The sequence below is a fragment of the Penaeus vannamei genome, chromosome 11 (genome assembly GCF_042767895.1).
Source record: "Penaeus vannamei isolate JL-2024 chromosome 11, ASM4276789v1, whole genome shotgun sequence".
Classification (NCBI taxonomy): Eukaryota; Metazoa; Arthropoda; class Malacostraca; order Decapoda; family Penaeidae; genus Penaeus; species Penaeus vannamei.
The window spans coordinates 31042121-31064347 of record NC_091559.1 but is presented as its reverse complement, the minus strand read 5'-3'; the positions used below and the strand labels follow the sequence as shown (position 1 = coordinate 31064347).

The window sequence follows — 22227 nt, the reverse complement described above, 5'->3', positions numbered from 1 at the left end:
CTCCACCCCACCCTCCCTTCCACCCACCCACCCACCCTTCCCTCCCTCCCTCCCTCCCTCCCTCCCCCCCACCCACCCACCCCACCGACCCTTCCCTCCCTCCCTCTCTCCCTCCCTCCCCCCTTCCCTCCCTCCCTCCTACCCAACTCACCTTCGAGGATCGGGTTGGCCTCCAGGATTTGCTGCTCGATCCAGGAGTGCTTCCCCGAAATGGCCGCCAGGTACTGCAGGATCAGCTTGGTGCTCTCCGTCTTGCCGGCGCCCGATTCGCCGCTGTGGGGGTGGGTGGGGGTGGGTGGAGGTAGGGGTGGGTGGGGTTGGGTGTGTGGGAGTGGGTGTGGGTGTGGGTGGGCAGGGATGGGTGGTTGGGGGTGAGTGTGGGTTGGTGGGTGTTTAGGGGTAGCTTGTTGGGTGTGTGTGGGGGGGAGTGGGTTGTTGGGTGTGTGGGTGGGTTTGAGGGTGGGTTGTTGGGTGTGTGGGGTGGGGGTTGAGGGTGGGTTGTTGGGTGTGTGGGGTGGGGGTGAGTGTGGTTAGGGGTGTGGGGGTGTGGGTAGGGGGTGGGTGGGGATGTGAGGATGGGTAGGGGTGGGGTGGAAATGTGAAGATGGGTGGGGGTTTGGGTTGTGGATGGGTTGTTGGGGATGTGGATGTGGGGATGGGTGGGTTGTAGGAGGAAGTTGAGGGTGGAGGTGGGGGTGTTGAGTTTGGGTAGGGGATTTGAAATGGTGGGAGTTGTTGGGTGTGGGTGTGGGTGTGGGGATGGGTGAGCGTGTGGGTGGAGATGTGGGTGTGGGCGGGAATGAGAATTATGTGCGTGGGAGTGTGTGGGAATGGGGAGTGGGATTTCGGGGTGTGGAGTGGGGGCGAGTGTGTGGAATTTGGGGTGTGGGGTGTAAGGGTGAGGTTAGGTTCAAGGGAAGAAAAAAAATGATGGAATTATTATTGAAAATTTCACTGGATATTTTTTTTATTCAGATAAATATTAAAGTTTTCTTATATCTACTTATGTCTACTTATATCTAAGTGCAGAAGGTTGTCGATCTCTCTGTCCTTTTAATTTTTTACTGTGTGTCTCACTTTATCCGATTCTTTTCTATTTATACATCTGTCTATCTGTTCATATTAATTTGTATCAATATTCATTCATACCTTTTTAAATCCATCTGTGTATGTGTGTATACAAACACATATACACATACATACATACATAATATATATATATATATATATATATATATATATATATATATATATATATATATATCACTTCATCTTTATCTACTACATGCTAACGACGAATGTGCTTATCTATACACATTTTACCTAAATAGTATCTATATATATCCATATTCTATCTTCCTATCCCTTCATGCATTCTCTTACCAATCTATTTCTACATTTCCCTCCCCTTCTATTCACCTATCAATCTGTATAACCCACATTCCCTCTGTGTTAACATCTGGCTCATTATTTGTCCAGACTTCGAACAACTAATCCCAGGATCGAGACACGTTCGTTGATAACAGAATTACATCATATCTCGATTGGGCGTTGTTATCTTATCTGTCTGATAGCCGTGTTGTTTGCAGGAGGACATGATGTCTATCTGCGGGTCGACGTCTACCTGAGCCTTGAAGTGGATAAGTGCATGCAGTCTTATAAAAACGCTCTTTTTTGTTTTTGCTTTGCCTTAGACGAACGCCGATGTTAACGTATGGGGAAGGCTAGATCAGTGGCAACTCGAGGAGGTGTCATGGTGTCTGTTTTGATGATTGTGCAATGGAAATATAACCATTAAAATCATTAATTTTCCATCCTTTTTGAAAACTGAAAAGACCAAAATGATCGACCATAGTCAAAGCATCCGTAACTTTTGTGACGTCATCAAAAGAAACCCCATGTGCTTTTTCCAAAAAATAGAATCAGACGCCATGACACCTCGAGTTGCAACTGATTTGGCCATCCCCGTTGACGTGTACAGGGATCGGCTTAGAATCATTTAGATAGGTTTGGTCTCTCTGTGTCTGCTCTCTTTCTGTCTCTCCTTTATCGTATCTGTCAGTTCTTCTACTCTGATCTTTACTGTCTTCTATCTGTCTGATCCTATCGTTCCCCCTTTCTATATGTCTGTTCCTTTACCTCCTCCTTCTATCGTCCTTTCCTCCATCCAACCATCCTTTATTTTTTCCCTTCCTCTACCCTCCCTCCTTCCCTTCCCTTCACGTCTCTCCCTTCTCCTTCCTTCCCTCCCTTCTCCCTCTCTTCCTCCCTCCCCCTCTCTTCCTTACACCCTCCTTTCCCTCCCCTTCACCTCCCTCCCTTTCCTTTCACCCTTCCCTCCTTCCCTCCCCTTCACCTCACTCCCTCCCCCTTCCCTCCCTTCCCTCCTTCCCTTCCCTCCATCCCTCCCCCCTAAACGCCCACAATACACTACCTGATAACAATGCACTGGTCCTGCTTGAAGCGCCTCATGTTGTTGTAGCAACTGTCCCCGATGGCGAAGATGTGGGGGGGGAGTTCGCCGATTTTCTTGCCTCGGTACAGCTTGATTTGGTCCACCGTGTAGATGGGGAGGATCTGGTACGGGTTCACGGCCACGAGGATGGAGCCCGTGTAGGTCTGGGAGAAGGAAGGGGGGTCAGTAAGGGAGGTCGTTGAGGTTATCTTCATTATCATCAGAAACTTTATGATTAGTGTTATTAATATTGTTGTCTAAATCATTATTATTATTATTATCATTATCATTATTAGTATTAACATTATCATTATTAGTATTATCATTATCATTATTACTATTATTATTATCATTATTAGTATTATCATTATCATCATTATTATTACATTATCAGTTTCATTACCATTATAATAATCATTTTTATCATTACCATTATAATAATCATTTTTATCATTACCATCATCGTCAACATTATCATTATCATCATTATTATAATAATTACTATTACTACATTTATTATCATCATCATCATCACTAACACTGTAGCCTTTATTCTGAAATAATGTTTCCATCAATGAAATAGTAATAACAACAAAAAAGAAAAAAAAAAACGAATGTTAAACACAGACAATACACATACAAAATAAATACATTTGCTTTCATACATCTATCCACCCCCCCCCCTCCTCTCCACACCTCCCTCGTACCCACATACACCCTCACACTCCCTCCTCCCCATCACTTGCCTTTTACACTTCCTCCCCAACGCTGCTTTTACCCTAAAAATCCCGTCTTCCCTTCTGTTACTCATCTACATATTTACTCCTTTACTCTTTACCTCTTTTGTCTTCATTCCAGACACTATATATCTTCATTCTCCTCTTACCTTTAACATTCATCTTCCTTTTCCTTTCACTTCCCACCCACCATTTATCCTTACTTTCCTCTTAAATTTTTATTAATTTATCTCCGTTTCTCTTTACTTCCAGTTCACCAATTACCCTCATTTGGTTTCTTGCATTTATCCTCATTTTTCTCTTACATTTAACTAAACATTTGTCTCCATTTTCCCCTCACTTTCAACCCATGATTTATCCTCATTTTCCCTTACGTTTAACTAAACTTTTGTCTCTATTTTCCCCTCACTTCCAACCCACGATTTTTCCTCATTTTTCTCTTACAATTAACTAAACTTTTGTCTCTATTTTACCCTCACTTTCAACCCATGATTTATCCTCATTTGCTTCTTACATCTAACTAAACATTTGTTTCTATTTTCCCCTCACTTCTAACTCACGATTTATCCTTATTTTCTCCTCACACCCACCCTAATACCCTCATTTCCTCTCATCCAACTCACCATTCAACCCAATTATCTCTTAACTCCCTATTTTTTTTCACCACATAAACCCAGATTTACTCCCCAGTTCACACCCAATCCCACTCCTCTTTACTCCTCCACTCTTGCCTAGTTCTCTCCCTAACTCTCTCTTACTCTTTCTCCTCATACCTTCCTCGTAGGCTCATGAATCCAGGCACGCCCCCTCTCATCCAAGTCTCTCTCACTCACACTCACCTCCAGCCATCCACGTCCACCCACTATCCATCCATACTCCCCCCACGCCCGCAAATCCTTCCCTCCCATCCCCCCTTCCCAACCTACCCTCACTTACATAAATAAGATTCTCCTCCACCCCTACATCCCACCCACGTCCACCCATATCCACTCCCCACGCCCCCCCTCCCCACCCACACCCACCCACACCCTCCCTCCCCACCCACCTACTCACACCCCCTCCCCTCCCAACCCTTCGCTCAACTCACATAGATCAGGTTCTCATTGTATCGAATAAGGAGGTTCCTGAGGATGCCGGCTTCGTGGAGGTCTCCCAGGCTGATCATGTCCTCGACGCCCTGGACCGACGTCGGGTGCATGGCCTTGATGCGTCGCTCGGGGGTCAGCCATTGCTCCTGGAGGGGGGGGGGGAGAAGGGGAGAGAAGGGGAGTTAGTTAGTGGTGGGTGCGCTGTGGTAGGTGGTGGTTGTTGTTCTTGGTGGGGGAGGAGGGAAGGGGAGGGGGAAGGGGGAAGGGGGAAGGGGGAGGAGGCGGAGGAAGAGAAGAAGAAGAAGAAGAAGGAGGAGGAGAAGAAGAGGAGGATGGTGGTGGAGGAGGAGGAGTAGGAAGAGGAGGAGGAGGAGGAGGATGGTGGTGGAGGAGGAGGAGTAGGAAGAGGAGGAGGAGGAAGAGGAGGAGGAGGAGGGAGGAGGAGGAGGAGGAGGAGATGGAGGAGGAGGAGGAAGGAAAAGAAGAAGAAGAAGAAGAAGGAGAAGAAGAAGAAGAGGAGGAGGAGGAGAAGGAAGGGGAGGAGGAGGAGGAGGAGGAGGAGGAAGAAGAAGAAGAAGAAGAAGGAGGAGGAGAAGAAGAAGAAGGACGAGGAGGAGGAGGAGTAGGAGGAGGAGGAGGAGGAGGAGGAGAAGAAGAAGAAGAAGAAGAAGAAGAAGAAGAAGAAGAAGAAGAAGAAGAAGAAGAAGAAGAAGGAGGAGGAGGAGGAGGGGTGGGATAGTGGCAGTTATGACATGGTAGACGAAGTGGTTCCTGAAAGTGCTGTTCTGATGCCATAATGATTGTAGTAGACATTGCTCCTGGTGGGGTAGGACAAGGCTTTGTGGTAGTTATGCCGTGGTTGGTGAAACTGATGTTAATGGTAGAGAATCGAGATGATTAGTAACGTTGTGGTTCTAGAAGCCATTGTTCCTGTTAGGAGGAGCCACGGCTACTGGTTGAGGCTATATCGACTGTGGTAGAGGAAGGTAGGGTCAGTGGTGGTAATATTGTGGTACTGGAAATTAGTGTTCCTGGAGGGGGAGGTGGTGTATGTGTGTGTAGGGGGGGGGGGGTAGTGGTGACAATGTAGTTGTATATAGTGGTTCCTGAATGAGTCAGAAAGGAGGTAGTGATAGTAATACTGTTTCCGGAAATGTAATGGTTTTAGTGGTTATTACTTCTGACGGGGGGGGGGGGGGGATGGGGCAATAAGGCAATCGAACTGCTCGCTATTACAACGGGCGGGGGAGGGATGGGGTTAGGGACAACACAGTGATATATAACTCCTATTGGGGATTCATTCTTATAGTCGCTATTCTTGGTGGGGCAAAAGTTAGGATTAAAGATGGTGATATAGTGATACTGGTATAGTTGATATAGTGATAGAGTGCCACTGGTATAGTTAATGTGGTGATATAGTGATGCTGGTATAGTTAATTCTTATGCTGGATAAGAAAACGAGGATTCTGAAGAAATTGATACAATGAAACTAGCAAATAGCTAATAAATGCAAATATGACATCGTTCAAGATAAAATCATTGCTCTTGGTGGGAACGAGTTTGGTTTTAGTTACAGATTAAAGATTTTAAAGATTTTAAAAATTCAGCTTCAATTCCATTTGTTACAATGGATATTCTTTGCTGTGACATACTGTCTGTTTTATTTTGCTTCTAAATCTCCTTCTGTGTGCAAGGAATGGCCGGGGTGACCATCCACTGGCAGCGCGCGGGATCGAACGCAGGTTAGCAAGATTACAAGCCCAACACGTTCACCACTGCACTACACAACACACTGTGTACTGCAACATTATGTCTAACGTTAATGACGGCAATTGACATAATGAGGTCAGAAATTGGAAATAACTCAATGAATATAATTAATGTTTCTGAGGGCGAGTTAACAATGAATCAGAAATTAAATCGTAAATTAATACTAGCAAAACGGATTAAGATCATGAATGCAAATAGCAAATCGTTTTATTCATCCTTTTAACACGAAGAGGAGAAAGAGGTGAACCAATAATGATAATAATTTAAGCTAAAAATATGATAACCGGAAGTGAATCTCGCATTAGAGGAGGGGGGGTAGGAGAGAGGGGGGGGGGTAGTTAGGCGTTGATAATGATGACATAATGATAATGATGGGACTTAATTGAAGGTAATCGAGAGTGAGTCACTTTTCCTGCTTTGGGGTGACGGTGGGTGGGCCGGGGTGGGGGTGGGGGATGGAGGGGGGGTGATAGGGGTTGATAATGGGGATTGTCCTGATAATAATGATAGGAGATGATGAAATGAAGATAAAATCGTTCGTGTTGGGATGAAGTGGACATTGGTGATAATTTAGTGGTATTGGGAAAAATGGTTTAGTGAAATGTCATTTGAAAAACAAACAAACAAATTCGAAGAGGTTGAAAACAGTTGAAGAAAATGGTCGAGGCTTTTTTTAATGTTATTAAAATATTGAAATATATAAAAAACAGACAAAATCTAATATAACAAAAATTACAAAATATAACACAAATGACTAAAATGGGAATAATTGAAAATACTGATTATGTGAAATTGCAAATATATAAATAAATGAAAAAATGATTAAACAAATAAATGAACGATTTAAAAAAAAATGGATAAATAGAAAATAAACCAATAAACCAACAAACAAACAAATAAAATAGAATACACAAAAATAAAAGAGACCAAAAAAAAAAAAAAAAAAAAATCAACTTACGTTTCCGTCGTCGTCCTGCACCTGAATCCGACGCCCCTCCGCGCTCACGACCCTGGCGCCGATGGCCACGTCGAACTCCCGTCTCGACACCGGTTCGATCCATATGTAGTCGCCCTGCGGAGGAGGAGGGGGGTTAGAAGGGGTGGGATTGCGAATGGGGTGTGGAGGGGGGAGGGGGGAAGAAGGAAGGAGGAGGAGGAGAAGGGAGGTTAGAAGGGGGAGGGGGGTATTTCGGATGGGGTGTGGAGGGGGCAGGGGTGGGTTTCGGATGGGGTGTGGAGGGGGAAGGAGGAGGAGAAGGGAAGTTAGAAGGGATGGGATTGCGAATGGGGTGTGGAGGGGGGAGGGGGGAGGAGGAGAGGGTTGGAGGAGGGAGGGAGTGTATGGTGGTGTGTACGTGCGTACATTAATAAGGTATTATTTATCATATACATGTAAACGTTTTTATTTCTGGAAAGAAAAGAAAAGAAAAAAGAGATAGATAGATAGATAGATAGATAGAGAGAGAGAGAGAGAGAGAGAGAGAGAGAGAGAGAGAGAGAGAGAGAGAGAGAGAGAGAGAGAGAGAGAGAGACAGAGACAGAGAGACAGAGAGAGAGGGACAGAGAGAGAGAGAGAGAGAGAGAGAGAGAGAGAGAGAGAGAGAGAGAGAGAGAGAGAGAGAGAGAGAGAGAGAGAGAGAGAGAGAGCTTTATTTAACAGGTCTACCACAAAGTAAAACGTCTATTAGTGTAAATCGAAATGATAAGACAGTAAAATAAAACAGGTGAATGATAAGAGAAAAGAGCTTGTGCGTTCATCTAGAAATTTCTCTCACTTCATTCAAAGCACGAATCCAAGAGGCTCATGTTCGAAACAGTTGAAACAATTGAACGAATACATCGGCCATGACTGTTCGAAACCTTCGAAGCAATCTAAAAAAATACTATCCCTTATCAGCTCATAACAAACAAAAATGTAAGAAAGAAAAAAGGTCCAAACAAACTGATCGATGAGTGATTTAGGATGGAAAGAGTGTTATACCAGAACGATGAGTCACTGGATCAGCTGACTGGGTTTTGTAATACATCGCCGGAGGCCAAGAACACTTGCATTCGGACAGGTTAAATTATGGAGAGTGCAGGCCTAAACTGGTTTCATGGGACTAGAAAGTGGTACACACGCATGCACTGAGATGCAAGCAAGCAATCGGATACAGACGAACAGAGAAGAGAAAGAAAGAAGAATCAGACGAGGAAGCAGATCAAGATAAACAAGAGACGCACACGCGGAGAAAGTGATGGTGATGGCAACAACCGTTAACTTCAGTTAAGATAATATTTACATTGCCAATAACCGAATTACAAATCATAACATTAGTTTGTAGTGATAAAGATTCATACATTGCAAAACCTATATTACAGCGATAAATGACAAAAGAATATTATATCCCTAATATCAGAAACTCGTAGAGAGCAAGACTAAACTAGATCTTTTCAGCCTAGATCATGTTCGACTGCAAGATATTTTTAGATCATAAGAAATTGGAGATTACGTAGAGCATTCACACGCTTTTTCTCATTTCCGCAATACAGCTCGTACTGGAAAAATACATAGATATCAAGTGAAATGGACACTATTTATATCATTCTCCTGTAGTTCTGAACTCTAAAATGAATAAACACAATGCTACGAGTGCTATTGAGGACTTTGAAAGGGACCCACAATATTTTTTTGGGGGGGTGGGTGGGTGGGGGGGGGCAAAATCTTCGAGCGGGATGTATATCTGATGATTACTTATCTTCCTATCTGCATGTTAGTATTGGAAAAGGAGGATAAAAAAGTAATTATCGGTCTCTCTACACGTTAATACTGGAAAAGGAGAAAAAAATCTATCTACCTACATGTTATTATTAGAAAAGGAGCAAAAGTGTATTTATCTATCTACAAGTTAGAATTGGAAATGGAGCAAAAACGAAAAAAAGTCCTACAAGATTTTTTTTAACAATCTTTGACAATTACGAAATCTCGAATCTACTGGACCGCCGACACTTTCCTAGGTTCGTGAAAGGCAGTCCAATATTTAGAAATAAAGGAAACAGGACCTGTCTTCACCATCTCCAACGAGGTGTGTGCATATGCGTGCCAAATTACGCTCTATTTGAGATTATCGTAAAGTACAAGGGGTGTCAAGACTGATGTGTCGAAAGATAGAGTTGTGCGCGTGGGTTGAATGCTTTTTATTTTCTTTTTAACATTAAAAAGGAAGACTGAAAGAGTCAGAGAAGACCGCCACTGAAATCTAAAGCCTCGGCGCGGGACTCCAGCCAGCACACACCGCCTTCGAGGTCACGAAGTCGACGACGCTGCCCCCGACGCCCCCTTCAGCGTCGCCTCCGTCGGAGTCCGGCAGAGGGGGCTTCCACGTGCCGTCCTGAACGCCCCTCTCCAGGTCCACCACGACGTTGACGCCCCCGCCCGCCGTGTAGTGTCTGAAGGCGGGGTTCCTCGCCATTTCAAGGGTCTCGTAGATGTTGACTTTCTGCAGGACGGTGGAGGACGAGGAGGACGGAGGGGAGGCAGAGGAGGAGGAGGAAGGAAGGGAGGTGGAGGAACTGAAGGTAGGAGGTGGAGAGGTTGAGGACGAGGAGGCCTTCGGGTGCTTGAGGGGGCTCCGGAGGACGAGGTCCTTCCTCCGTTGGCCTTCTGCAGGAGACGGTGTTCTTTCTTGGTCTCTCGCTTCTCCTTTTGTTTGGTTTTCGTCCTTTTCCTCTTTCGTTGCCAGGGCCGTTTGATCGCAGGTTTCCTTCGTCTCGTCTTGGGTCTCTCCTTTATTATTCCCTCCGCTTTGGTTCTCTTTTCCTTTATCTATCGGGGAGTTTCCGTTTCGTTTATCCTTGTCCTCTGTCCCTCTAGTTCCTTCCCTTTTGATTTTCCCGCCGTTTTGGATTCCATTTTCCTTCGTGTCCTCGCTCCTCTCGCCATTTCTGCCCCTCAAAGCCACCTGCAACTTGGCTTTCTTTGTATCGACGACAAAACCGTCCGGCTCGTACACTATGACGTCATCGCCGTCAGTGACGTCATCCCCATCGCAGTGGTTATATCCACCGTTCTTGTTTTCTTCTTTGTTCTTCATGTTTCCCCAAACCCTCTTTCTCTCTTCCTTTCCGTTCATCCGCTCCGCCTTCCTTCCCTTTTCGCTTCGTTCTCCGCTTCCGCTCCTTTTGCTCTTCTTATCTCCCCCTTTATTCCTCTCTTCCTCTCCTTCCCTCTCCTCTCCTCGCCACAGCTGCTGCCTCTCCTCAAAGCTCGTGATTTCGTGATCTCTCTCTCCGTTCATCGTGTTTTATAAGTAAGGCGACTCTGTGGCTTGTTTGGCTACTCGTGCAGTATATCTGGCTATTTTCCCGCCAGGCTGTGGCTACTTTGGCGATGAATATCGGATTTCTTTAGCTATTTTCGTGGATACTATTTTTTCGAACTAATTCTATTGTTTTTTGTTTTATTTTTCCCGTCTGGTTTCTCACTCTCTTTGCAAAAGTGACAATGTCTGTAAAGTGTTTTTCATTGAGGATTTCGGTCACATTTTGACCAAATTTTAATTTTGATTTCACGTAAATCGAATTTTCTTTTCTTTTCTGAAAAGTTCGATTTAAGAAAAAATAAATCAAGATCTAACTACAGGTAATCTCAAATGTAAACACATTTCTGTTTACATTTATAAAATCTAGACCCTAAAGTAAAGGGTTATCCATAACACAGTAACAAAAACAAATTATGAAAACCAAAAAAAGAAAAAAAATCTTCCGTCGCCATAAGCATTCAGAAGCACCAAATCCATTATTCTGAATACCAAACCCATATCCACACCTCCCTCCATACCCATCCCCGATGCCAAACACCATAAACACCACCACACCGAACTCACACCAGGCATCTTAACTACAGAATAACTAACACCACCAAACATCTGCGGAAAATAGTTTATCTTTTATATTTTTTATCAACCCTTTTATTCTTAATGACTGAGTACCAATCGTTCATCTTTTTATCGTTATCATCCTTTTCTTTCTAATGATTAAGTATCAATCGTTCATCTTTTTTATCGTTATCATCCCTTTCATTTTTAAGGACTGGGTACCAATCGTCCTTCTTTTTTATCGTTATTATCCATTTTACTTTTATGAATGAGTATCACTCGTTCATTCTTTTTATCGTTATCACCCCTTTTATTTTTAATGACTGAGTACCAATTGTTCATCTTTTTTATAATTATCATCCCTCTTATATTTATGACTGAGTACCAATCATTCATCTTTTTTATCGTTATTATCACTTTAACTTTTAACGACTGAGTACCCAATTCTTCATTTTTTATCGTTATCATTTGGATTATTTTTTAAGACTGAATCACTCTCTTTATAATGTCATCCATTTTATTCCGAATGACTGAGTACCCCACACCGAACACTTCCTTTCTTTTCATTCCAGATCTCCCACAACACCCAAAGCTACATCACAACCTCCCTCCCCCTTCCCTCCCTTTAAACCATCTCACACCATAACCCTCCCATATCCTTCTACCCTCCCCTTTCCCTCAACCCCACCCCGTTCCTCTCATGCGTCACCGGAAGCTGTGTGACGGAGCCCGGACGGAGCGTGACGGCAGGTGCTCCCGCCTAGCTATTTTATTGGGCCCTTCTTTCCTGCTTGCCTCTCCCCTGCCCTCCGCCTCCCCTCTTTATCGCGCTTTCCCTCTCTCTTGCTCTTGTTTGTCTCTTGTTCCTTTTCTTTTCTCTCTTTCTCTTTCTTGTTTGGGTGTCGGTTCTTTCTTTCTCTCTTTCTCTCCTCCTTCTTTGTCTTTCTTTAGCTTTGTGTATGTCCTTAACCTGCTTATTACCTCTCATTTTATTTTTCAGCTCGAGGAAGAGAAGAGAGAGCGAGAGAGAGAGAGAGAGAGAGAGAAAGAGAAAAAGAGAGAGAGAGAGAGAGAGAGAGAGAGAGAGAGAGAGAGAGAGAGAGAGAGAGGAAGAAATAAAAATATATATAAACATGGAGAGAGAGAGAGAAGAGAGAGAGAGAGGTATTGCTTCCCACAATCACTCATACTTCACTAACGACCTCCTTATCAATATACAAACGACCTGTAACGACCACCTAGCACAGATAACCCTCCTCCACTAACGACCCACGAACTGCCTCTGTTAACGACCAGGCTATCTCGCTTCAGTTCTTCCTGTAATTCATCCATACTTAATTAAACAACAACTCTATTGCCAGTTTATCCTTTTATTTCTAAATATCTGTGTCTTTCTTTGATAAATTTACGGTCTTATTGGGCACTCAATCGTATTTTATCAATTGAATATCATTATCATCAGTTTGATAATAAAGGAAAGTTCTCCATAGTTTATAAATAGTAAAATCGAAGTTTGATTGAAGTTCTCTTTCTTCTTTAATAAATTGCCATTTTGAACTAATTTCTAATCTAATGGTACTATGTATTGGTCATGTTATTGTAATTATAGTCTCATCACTATTAGTATCTTTTTAATGTACAATTAATAACTTTTTCTCATCCCGTCAATAACATTATCGTATTTCGTTTCTGAATGAAAGTATAAACATCTGATTTTTCTCCGTCTGCTTTACATCCGTGATCCCATTCTTAAAATACTGAAGTTTGTAAAAAGTAAATAGTTTTTGAATTTCTCAACATAGAAAGTTCGTGTCAACATTAAAGAGATATTCATAGGGATTTAAAGAATGTTCAGGATTTGGATAAGAAAAAAATAGGAATTAAAAGGAAAATAATAATAAATACAGACAAAATAACGGTAATAACAATGATAATAGATATTACAATTCTGAACATAAAAGCAAATGAATGCATATGGCAATACATAACATAGAAGAGAAAATCGATGAAGCAAAGCCATGAATAAGCGCAAAAAATATTCTAGAAAAAAACGGTCTATTTATTCCAGTATCAAAGCTTATTTTCTAAGAAAATCGTTTTGCATTGGTATTTCTTAACCTCATGGTCGATTTATTTATATTACTTATTCATACCTTACATTTTACTTCTATTATTATTATTATTTCTATTACTATCATTGCCATTACCGTTTTAATTACTGTTATCATCATTATAATTGCTACTATTATCATTATTATTGATATTATTATCATAATTGATATTATTATTATTATCATTATTATAAAAACTATTCCCAGGCTGCTGCTTATGCAACCTCATCCCCCTTCTGCTCACGGGCGTGGAGAAGACGACCATTAGGGCGAGGAGAGGAAGGCAAAACATGCAACTTTCACCTCTGTTGTGCCCAGCTACCGTAGCGGGAGCAAATTTCAGGGATACATATATTGAATTATTTATTTTTCTTTCCTTTGTTTGCTTTATAGATATTGAAAATGGTTTATTGAACTTTCTTCCCATTTAGTTATTATTCGTCTCCACTTTTGTGTTGTTTTTTGGGTATATTTATTCAGTTTTTCTCTCTTTTTCATCTATTTCTCTTCCCCCTTTTCCTTCCCTCCGCTTTTTGTCTTCTGTCTTGGAGAAATCTTGTTCATTCCAACGTTTTTGTTTACTCTCCGTTTTCTTTGAGTGTCCGGTTTGCATCAACTCCATTTTCTCTATTCTTCGTTTTTTTTCAATTATCTTGTTTATTGCGTTCTGTGTTTCGTTACTCGTGCGTGAATAAACTAGTGTTTTTCCCCAATTAAGTGTTTTTGACTACTTTTAAAATGAATTAACAAAGGCATTTCTGATTTCGTTTTGACATTGACGATATCTACTTCAAAATTCAAATTGACATCAATCGAAAAAAATAAAATATTTGTCTTAGCTTTATACATCATTATTTCATCCCTCCTTTTAAAATTTGAAGGTATATTTAATGAATTAATTAATATATTTATTTTTAAGTGTTTGGTTAATAAATCTTATGGAAAACGATCTATCATCTTCGTACTTTATGAGTTATTTTTTTCTCGAGAAAGAAACGATGATTTTCGACTTATTCGCAACGTTGCTTTCGTTGCCGTAAATAATTCCTCAAAATCTGTGGTTAATCAGAAAATCCATTTGCAGAAAATTGTTCATCTTCTTCTTTATCATCGTCATCCCTTTTCTTCGTATTGTTATTATTATATTATCTCTGTTTACGAGATTTATTATTGTTTTTTCTCTACCTCTTCCCTCGGTATTAGAAAAGAAAAAAAATATTTGCGTTCGTACTGCACTATAAGTCATACCAAAATAACAAATGGTTATGAATGATATAAATGTATAATAAAACATGGTTAAATCATAAAACAAAAGCAATATAACATAAACAGATGCACATAAACAAATTTTATAAATCTCAACGGACACTGCAAAAAAAACAAACAGATCAACATAAACAAATGTATATAAACAAAATGTGTAAATCTCATCGGATATTGTATACACCAGATATAGATCTATGCAAAAATGGATGCAGATTTCGCCCACCCTGGCAACGGAAGTGGTCATAAAGTCACTAACATTTTTTCCTTCTTTTTTGCAATGTTTCTCGCTGACCCAATTTTAGGTTAATAGAGTTTTTTTTTGGAAAATGCTATTTACTTATTTGGAGTTGGAAATGTTTGAGCTGTTTTTAGTTGCGAAAAAGGTTAACAATTGCATAATAATGTCCAACTAGTATCACATGTATTTTTCTATGTATTTCTTCTGATGTTGCAACTTCGGTTTTAATTCAGATTTCTATTTCTTCACTTTTTTCTGGTCTATAATCTATTTATATTTGATTCTCATTTCCAGGTTCACAAGAATGAATTTTCACGGAACAATTATGAACTTGCAACAACCGACACCTTTTCATTATCGTTTGCAATGATCTATCCATCTATCTATCTGTCTCTACGTATCTATCCAATCATGAATCGATACAATTCCAATCGGTATTACCAACGAAGAACGCACTTTCAAAATACGTTTATTAAAATTAACCTCCCCTCCCCCCTCCAAAAAAAAAAAAAAAAATCCAAAATCCACTTTTCAATTTCCTTCAAACCAAAACACCACAACACGAATCCGACCTTCTATCCAACACAAAGAGGGATAGAGACAGACAGACACTAACACACACATACGAAAGCTACACAGGAACAATGGTGACTGACTCTACATCCCTCAACCCACCCACCCGCCCACACACATACACACACACGTACACACACACGTACACACACACACACGTACAAACACGCGCGTCCACATAACCAGCACGAAATTTCATTCGGATTTCGTTATTCTAGATCACGTCTGGGGGCTTCTGTCGCCATATTTTTTCGATCTCTGTTGCCTATGGTATCGTTCAGGTGACACTGCCACTCGTAAGCAAAACTTGAGGGTTAACGCTGTGAGAAAGGGAGTGATACGCGGTGGAAATAAGCGTGTTGTTTGCGAACGTTGGAAACATCGTCCAGAATTCGAGAACGTTTTAATTATTTTGTTTTCTTTCGTTATTCTAACTGTGTTTATTTCGCGCGATTCGTTGTTGACAGATGATGCTTAGACAATCAAACTCTATAGAATATTTCACCATTTTATCTAAATATCTAAACACTGCCCTTCGTTTAGATATGAAATCAAAGGAAAAGAAAACCATATAAAAAGAAAAAAAATCGAACGAGCGATAAAACACACAACTAAAACGAAAACAAAAGAAAAGGACAGGTGGGCGCGAGAGAAAGAGAGAGAGAGAGAGAGAGAGAGAGAGAGGAAGAGAGACAGAGGAAGTAGGTGGGAGGGAGGGAGGGAGTAGAGGGGGGTGAGGAAGAGCGGAAGTTGGGAGGGAGAACTAAAAAAGGGAGGAGGGAGAAGGGAGAGGGTAGAGAGGGGGAGGGGGGAGGGAGAGAGAGAGAGGGAGTGGGTGGGAGAGGAAAGAGAGGGAGGGGAGGGAGGGAGGGAGAGAGAGAGGGAGGGGGAGGGAGAGGGATAAGGGAAAGTGGGGGAGGGGGGAGGGACAGGTGAGGCAATTGATCAGACAGATGAATGCACGGGACTGGGTGGAGACGCCTGTCCGCCACTCCCCTCCCTCCCTGCCCCTGCTCCCTCCTTCCCCCTGTCTCCTTTCCTCCCTCCTCCCTCCTCCCATTGTCTCCCTCCCTCCACCCTGTCTTCCTTTCCTCCCTCCTCCCCATCCTGTCTTATTCCCTCCATCCTACCTCTTTCCTTCCCTCCTTCCCATCCTCTCTCCTTCTCTCCTCCCTCCTTCTCCCACTGTCTCTCCTTACTTCCCTCCTCCCCCCTCCCCCTTCTCTCCCTTCCTCCCACCGTCTCTCCTTACTTCCCTCCTTCCCCTTTCTCCCCCTCTCCTTCCCTCCCTCCCTCCCTTTCCCTAAACTTTTTTTTCTCTCTATATCCTCCCCCTCCTTCCCTCTCTGTCTCTGTCTATTCTCTACCATCCTTCTCTTTATTCTTTCTTTCTCTCTTTCCCTCGACTCTTCCTCCCTCCCTTCTGTCCTCTCCCTCCCTCCTTTATCATCTCCCTTTCTAGCCTTTCCTCTACTTCCGCCCTCTCTTAAACCCTTTCGTTATCTCCCTGTTTCTAATGTCTACATTCCTCGCTTTTCCCCCTTCACCCCCTCCTCTTTATTCTCCTCTCACTTCCTCTTTCTTTATCCTGTACTTTCCTATCTCTCTCTCTCTCTCTCTCTCTCTCTCTCTCTCTCTCTCTCTCTCTCTCTCTCTCTTTCTCTCTCTCTCTCTCTCTCTCTCTCTCTCTCTCTCTCTCTCTCTCTCTCTCGCTCCTTCCACCTTCCTCTGGCATCTATCTCCCTCTCTACTTGTTTATTCTCTCTCCTTATCCCTCTATCTGTATCATCCTTTTCTCTGTTCGTCCTCTCATCTTCTTCTCTCTCTCTTTCCTCTTTCGCTATCTCTCTCTCTCTCTCTCTCTCTCTCTCTCTCTCTCTCTCTCTCTCTCTCTCTCTCTCTCCCCCTCTCTCTCTCTCATTCTCTGTTTCTATCAGACTGAGATAGACACTTAATAAACCAGTCAGCTATACACTTAGATAGCCAGAGACAGACATTCAAAACAGACAGATAATTTAGACAAGCTAGTGTATAGGCCTATATAACCACAAGGCATAAACAGATAAACATATAGACATATTAACATTGACTCATAGACATATAGAGACTGATAAGGACAAAAAGATCTAAATCTAGACAAATAGACAGATAAACATATAAAGAAAGATAGAAAAAATGAGAAAATTATATTTCTATATCTATCTATCTTCCCATTTATTTATATCCATCTATCAATCTATATCTCTATCCTCTTTCGCTCTCTCTCTCTCTCTCTCTCTCTCTCTCTCTCTCTCTCTCTCTCTCTCTCTCTCTCTCTCTCTCTCTCTCTCTCTCTCTCTCTCTCCCTATCTATCTATCTATCTATATCTATCTATACTAATATAGCTAGCCAAACAGACCTCTTTATTTATCAATGTTAAAGAATGGCAAATGTTGTTATTCCTGGCACTGTGTACAAATCTACTTTGTAATCCCCTGTCTATCTCTGTAAGTGCTTGTTTGTTAAATGTGTCTTTATATTTTCAATGTTACCTATTTGTGTTATATACATGTACCATGAATTTCGGTAATATTTATATTAATACATCTTTTCCGTTTATTTATCTATCAATTTTTTTCCACCTATCTGCCTATCAGTCCACCCATATCTATCTATCTGTATATCTATCTGTTTCAGTCCACCCATTTCTATCTATCTGTATATCTATCTGTTTCAGTCCACCCATATATATCTATTTGCTTCACTCCATCCATATTTATCTATCTGTTTCAGTCCACCCATATCTATCTATTTGCTTCACTCCATCCATATTTATCTATCTGTTTCAGTCCACCCATATATATCTATCCGTATATCTGTTTATCTATCTGTCTATCAGCTCCCGTACCAAGCCATATTTCTGTCACTCTAACCACCTATCTATCTGCCGGTTCATCCACCCATTTTGTTCTCTATCTATTCATTATCTATCAGTAACAACCACATACATCAGGAACCAGTCACAATATGCGATATCCTAACTAAGAAACAGACAAAAAACGGAAAATTTAGACTATTAAAAGCAAAACAAAATAAGACAAAGGAACAGAATAAAAAAGAGAGAAAAAAAGAAAATTATTGAATCAAAAATAAATATATAAATATATAAACTGAGGCAAATTAAGGTAACGTAAAGATATTACAAAAACAATAAAAGAAAAGTAAAATCATGTCAAAAAAACAAAAACAAAAACAAGAAGTCATGACAAAAGCAAAAGAAAAGAAGAAAAAAAGAAAGAAATCTTGCCACCCGAATGAAATCATAACAAAAAATTACAACACATTACAAAAAATGAAAAAAAAAAAAAAAAAAAAAAAAACACAAGAAAATCGTGACAATGAATTCACGAAAAAAAAAATCAACCCCCCCAAAAAACGACAAAAACAAACAAACAAGCGAAGAGCAACTTACCGGAAAAAAGTGCTGTCCACTCCCATCCTTCTTGTCTTTTTTCTCCTTCTCCTTATCTTTATCGTCTTTCTCTTTGGCCATTGTTCTTATCTCTCGTCACACACTGATTCTCCTATCACCTTTCCATTCGTTTTTTTTTTGTTTTTTTTTTATTGTCTGTGGTTTACCTGTTTTCTTTCTTTTATTTTTTGTTTCTTTCTTTTCCTTTCGTCTTCTTTCCTTTTCCTTTTGTCTATTGTTCGTTCAGTTCACTTTGTTTCTTCCCGTTTTCGCTTTCCTGTTTCCCTGATTGATATTTGAATTAAGATATTTCTTTCTTTCTTTCTTTCTTTCATACACGCACGCAGACGCACGCACGCACACACACACACACACACACACACACACACACACACACACACACACACACACACACACACACACACACACACACACACACACAGATATATACATATATACATATATATATATATATATATATATATATATATATATATATATATATATATATACATATATATACACGTATATATGTGTATATGCATGTATGTATGTAACGCAAAAAGAATTCTATGGCCGGAAACCAAATCCGAATGCGTCAACTCAGGCTTCGAAGAATACGATAAACACGAGAGACACGCCTACACTCTTATCAAATCAAATTTCGTAACAGTTAACGATTATCACGGGGTTGAAAAGACTTGGGATATTACGTTAGTACGTACTGATTTTCCATTTGTGTTAGAATATATCAAAACATTTATATAAGACTAAGAAAAATGTATCTAAAAAAAATATTAAAAAATATACTTGCCCGCCGTTTCCCTCTGAGTGACCATGGCTAGAACGTATTCACGTATTATCGTTCTCAATGACAAAGATGGGAGGAGACAGATAAGGTTAAAAAAATCACATTCCATGAAAATGGTAGAGAGCAATTTCCTGAAATTACGTGAATCACTGCCCATTTTGCTTCTAATTTCGTTAAATGTAGAGGCTTGGTAGATAAAGTGATTATAAAACGAGAGATTAAAATATTTTTGTAATTTACAACAGGGAGTCCCGTCGCTTACACAATATGATAACAGTGCGTTTGCTGTGTTCTGATACAAACAAAATGAACGAAATAAATTAGTGAAATGGATTAAACTAAGCTGAACAAAATGTAAGGGAAAAATAACGACAAAGATACAAAAATATGCATACAGTTTGAATGTTATTTATTTATTATTAATGAAAATCAGGTATTTGATTATGAACAATCTTAAATTTCGAAATGCTACAATACATCGCTAATGTTTTGTCATCATTTTCATTACCAAATTTATTACCATCAAATCGGACCTTGTGAATTTTCATAAATACAGACATGCTTATACACATAAATAGATTCATATCAGTCTATATACCTGATAGATATACGTTTATCTATCTATTTGCCCGTATGATATGTATGTCTAGACCGATAAATATGCATTTACTTCTTTATTTATGCATGTCAATTATACGAATATTTTTTGGGTCTGGCTTCACACAGTTTTAACAAACCGGCTGATTGTCTGCATTCTGAAAAACCTCCTTTAATGGCAAAAAAATCCACACCACATTTATCACTATTACCTTCACCATCACCCTTTCTCACTTCCATTCTAATCACTTCTTTCTCTCCATCTTCATCCTGTCTCTTTTCACTTTCTAATATTTATTCTAATCACTTCTTTCTCCTGTCTCTTTTCACTTTCTAATATTTATTCTAATCACTTCTTTCTCCTGTCTCTTTTCACTTTCTAATATTTTCTTGCTTTTTTATTATTCTCCAAACCAAAAACACAAACACACCCTTCCGAACAGTGCCCCAGAAGTGCCACCTCCCTCAATGTTGGCACTGTGATGATGTGGCACCTTATACCTTCTTCCTCCCCTCCTCCCCCTTTCTACCTCCCCCCTTCCCCTAGAAAAACGGAATGTAAAGCCCTAAGATAAGATATCGTTATCTCGCTAAACCTTTTGGCCGACGAGCCTTTTCTGGAGGGTGACTGAAGACTAGATATTTTTTTTTCTCGTATATTTTTTATGTATTTGGTATATTTCAAAATGTATTTCTTGTATTTTTGTCTATGGTGATTTATTTATTTTTCTTCTGTACTTTTTTTTCGTTTGCCTTCCTTTCCGTTCGTTTGTCTTTTACCTTTTTTTTCTCTACCTTCATATCCACTCTAGTTCCCTCTTTCTTTCTCTCTCTCCTTCCTCTTTCATTACCAATTCTGGGTCGACCAGAGAAACTAGGTGATAAAAGTGCTGGGAAAATCACTTTATTCATGATATTTGACAATGAATTCCACTTTAATATCTAAATTATACAAAAACGCGCTGAAACCAAAATTCCTAGATTTATTCATCTATCTTTTGATTAATCAATTATTCACTTTTTTATTTTTCATTTCTTCTTTTTTTTGTCATGGCTTAATTTTTTTTCATTCATAATTCACACTGAGTTTCGCTTATTCCCAATGGCGCCATATAAAGTTAAATTACCACATTACTCCTTTCTCCCCGTTGAGCCTCTATAAAATAAAAACCAAGAAAAATGAAAAAAAAAATCAATAACAAGAAACTAAACAAGGGTCTGGAAAGGAAAACAAATAAAAAATCCCCCTCCCCCTCCCCCCTCCCCCCTTAGTCAAAATAGGCAAGAGCTCCGAGATTTCCTTCGATGGGAGGTGCTTGCGAAGATGGTTTGTCCATGTTTATTGGTGCAACAGTTTCACAAATACCTAACGAACTATGATGAGAGAGAGAGGGAGAGAGAGCCAGAGAGAGAGACAGAGCGAGAGATAGCGAGAGCGAGAAAGAGAGAAAGAGAGAGAGAGAGATAGCGAGAGAGAGAGAGAGATATAGCGAGAGAAAGAGAGAGACAGAGCGAGAGATAGCGAGAGAGAGAAAGAGAGAGAGAGCGAGCGAGAGAGCGAGAGATAACGAGAGCGAGAAAGAGAGAAAGAGAGAGAGAGAGAGAGAAAGAGAGAGAGAGAAAGAGCGAGCGAGAGAGAGCGAGACAGAGAGAGAGGGAGGGAGGGAGGGAGGGAGGGAGGGAGGGAGGGAGGGAGGGAGAAAGAGAGAAAGAGAGAAAGAGAGAGAAAGAGAGAGACAGAGAGAAAGAAATGGAGAAAGGAAACAGAGAGATTGAGAAATACAAAGTGAGAGACAGAAGAAGAGAAAATAATACGAATGGAGAGACAGAAGGAGAGAGAGAATGTTCTATATACTAATCCTCATTTAACTTCAATGTGTAAAACTTGTTAGTTCAAGGTGTAAAATCTGTAAGACAAATAAATAGTCCAATAGCTCCATCTCTCTCCCCATTATACCGACGTTAGATAGGATTCAACCAAAACATAATATAAACAATCAAGGAACAGTATAAAAAAAACATACACATGTATACAGAAGCATGCACGCACACGCGCCTGCAGGAAGACATGCTCACTTCCTAAGGAAATTAAATAGTGACTCAACAGACACAACAGGTGGTCGAAAGGTGAGGAAGAGAGTGGGAAGGGAAGAGACGAGGGAGAGAAAATAAATGAGGCACAATATGGGATGCGAAGGAAGATGATAGAAAGTGACGAAATGCATAGGTGAGGAAGGGAATGAAAGGAGAGAAAAGGAGATGAGATAGAGAGA

General features: G+C 40.6%; 2 protein-coding genes across 5 annotated transcripts in view; both read right to left on the bottom strand.

Annotated features, from left to right (window-relative positions):
- ck (myosin-VIIa ck) overlaps positions 1 to 22227 on the bottom strand; it is an 87080-nt gene that overhangs the window by 29443 nt on the left and 35410 nt on the right. For 2 of the 4 annotated variants that reach the window (XM_070127191.1, XM_070127193.1), the window contains exons 1-6: positions 20386 to 20458; positions 18547 to 18831; positions 7009 to 7122; positions 4280 to 4426; positions 2435 to 2619; positions 152 to 273 (exon numbers count right to left, since the gene is read on the bottom strand). In XM_070127191.1, coding sequence (XP_069983292.1) covers positions 152 to 273; positions 2435 to 2619; positions 4280 to 4426; positions 7009 to 7122; positions 18547 to 18627 — 649 coding nt within the window. In that variant the 5' untranslated portion in view covers positions 18628 to 18831; positions 20386 to 20458. Of the gene's footprint in view, positions 1 to 151; positions 274 to 2434; positions 2620 to 4279; positions 4427 to 7008; positions 7123 to 18546; positions 18832 to 20385; positions 20459 to 22227 lie in introns of those variants that run through there. The other 2 variants (XM_070127192.1, XM_070127194.1) reach the window with 2 other exon arrangements.
- LOC138863186 (protein FAM133-like) lies at positions 8805 to 15164 on the bottom strand. Its single transcript, XM_070127197.1, has 2 exons — positions 15128 to 15164; positions 8805 to 10625 (listed from the first exon to the last, which is right to left on the bottom strand). Exon 2 carries the CDS (start codon positions 10325 to 10327, stop codon positions 9290 to 9292), a length of 1038 nt encoding a protein of 345 aa, XP_069983298.1. The 5' UTR covers positions 10328 to 10625; positions 15128 to 15164; the 3' UTR covers positions 8805 to 9289.

Bases quoted from the DNA above. Each gene is read 5' to 3' on its own strand.
- LOC138863186 (XM_070127197.1), bottom strand. From the start codon at position 10,327: ATGAACGGAGAGAGAGATCACGAAATCACGAGCTTTGAGGAGAGGCAG.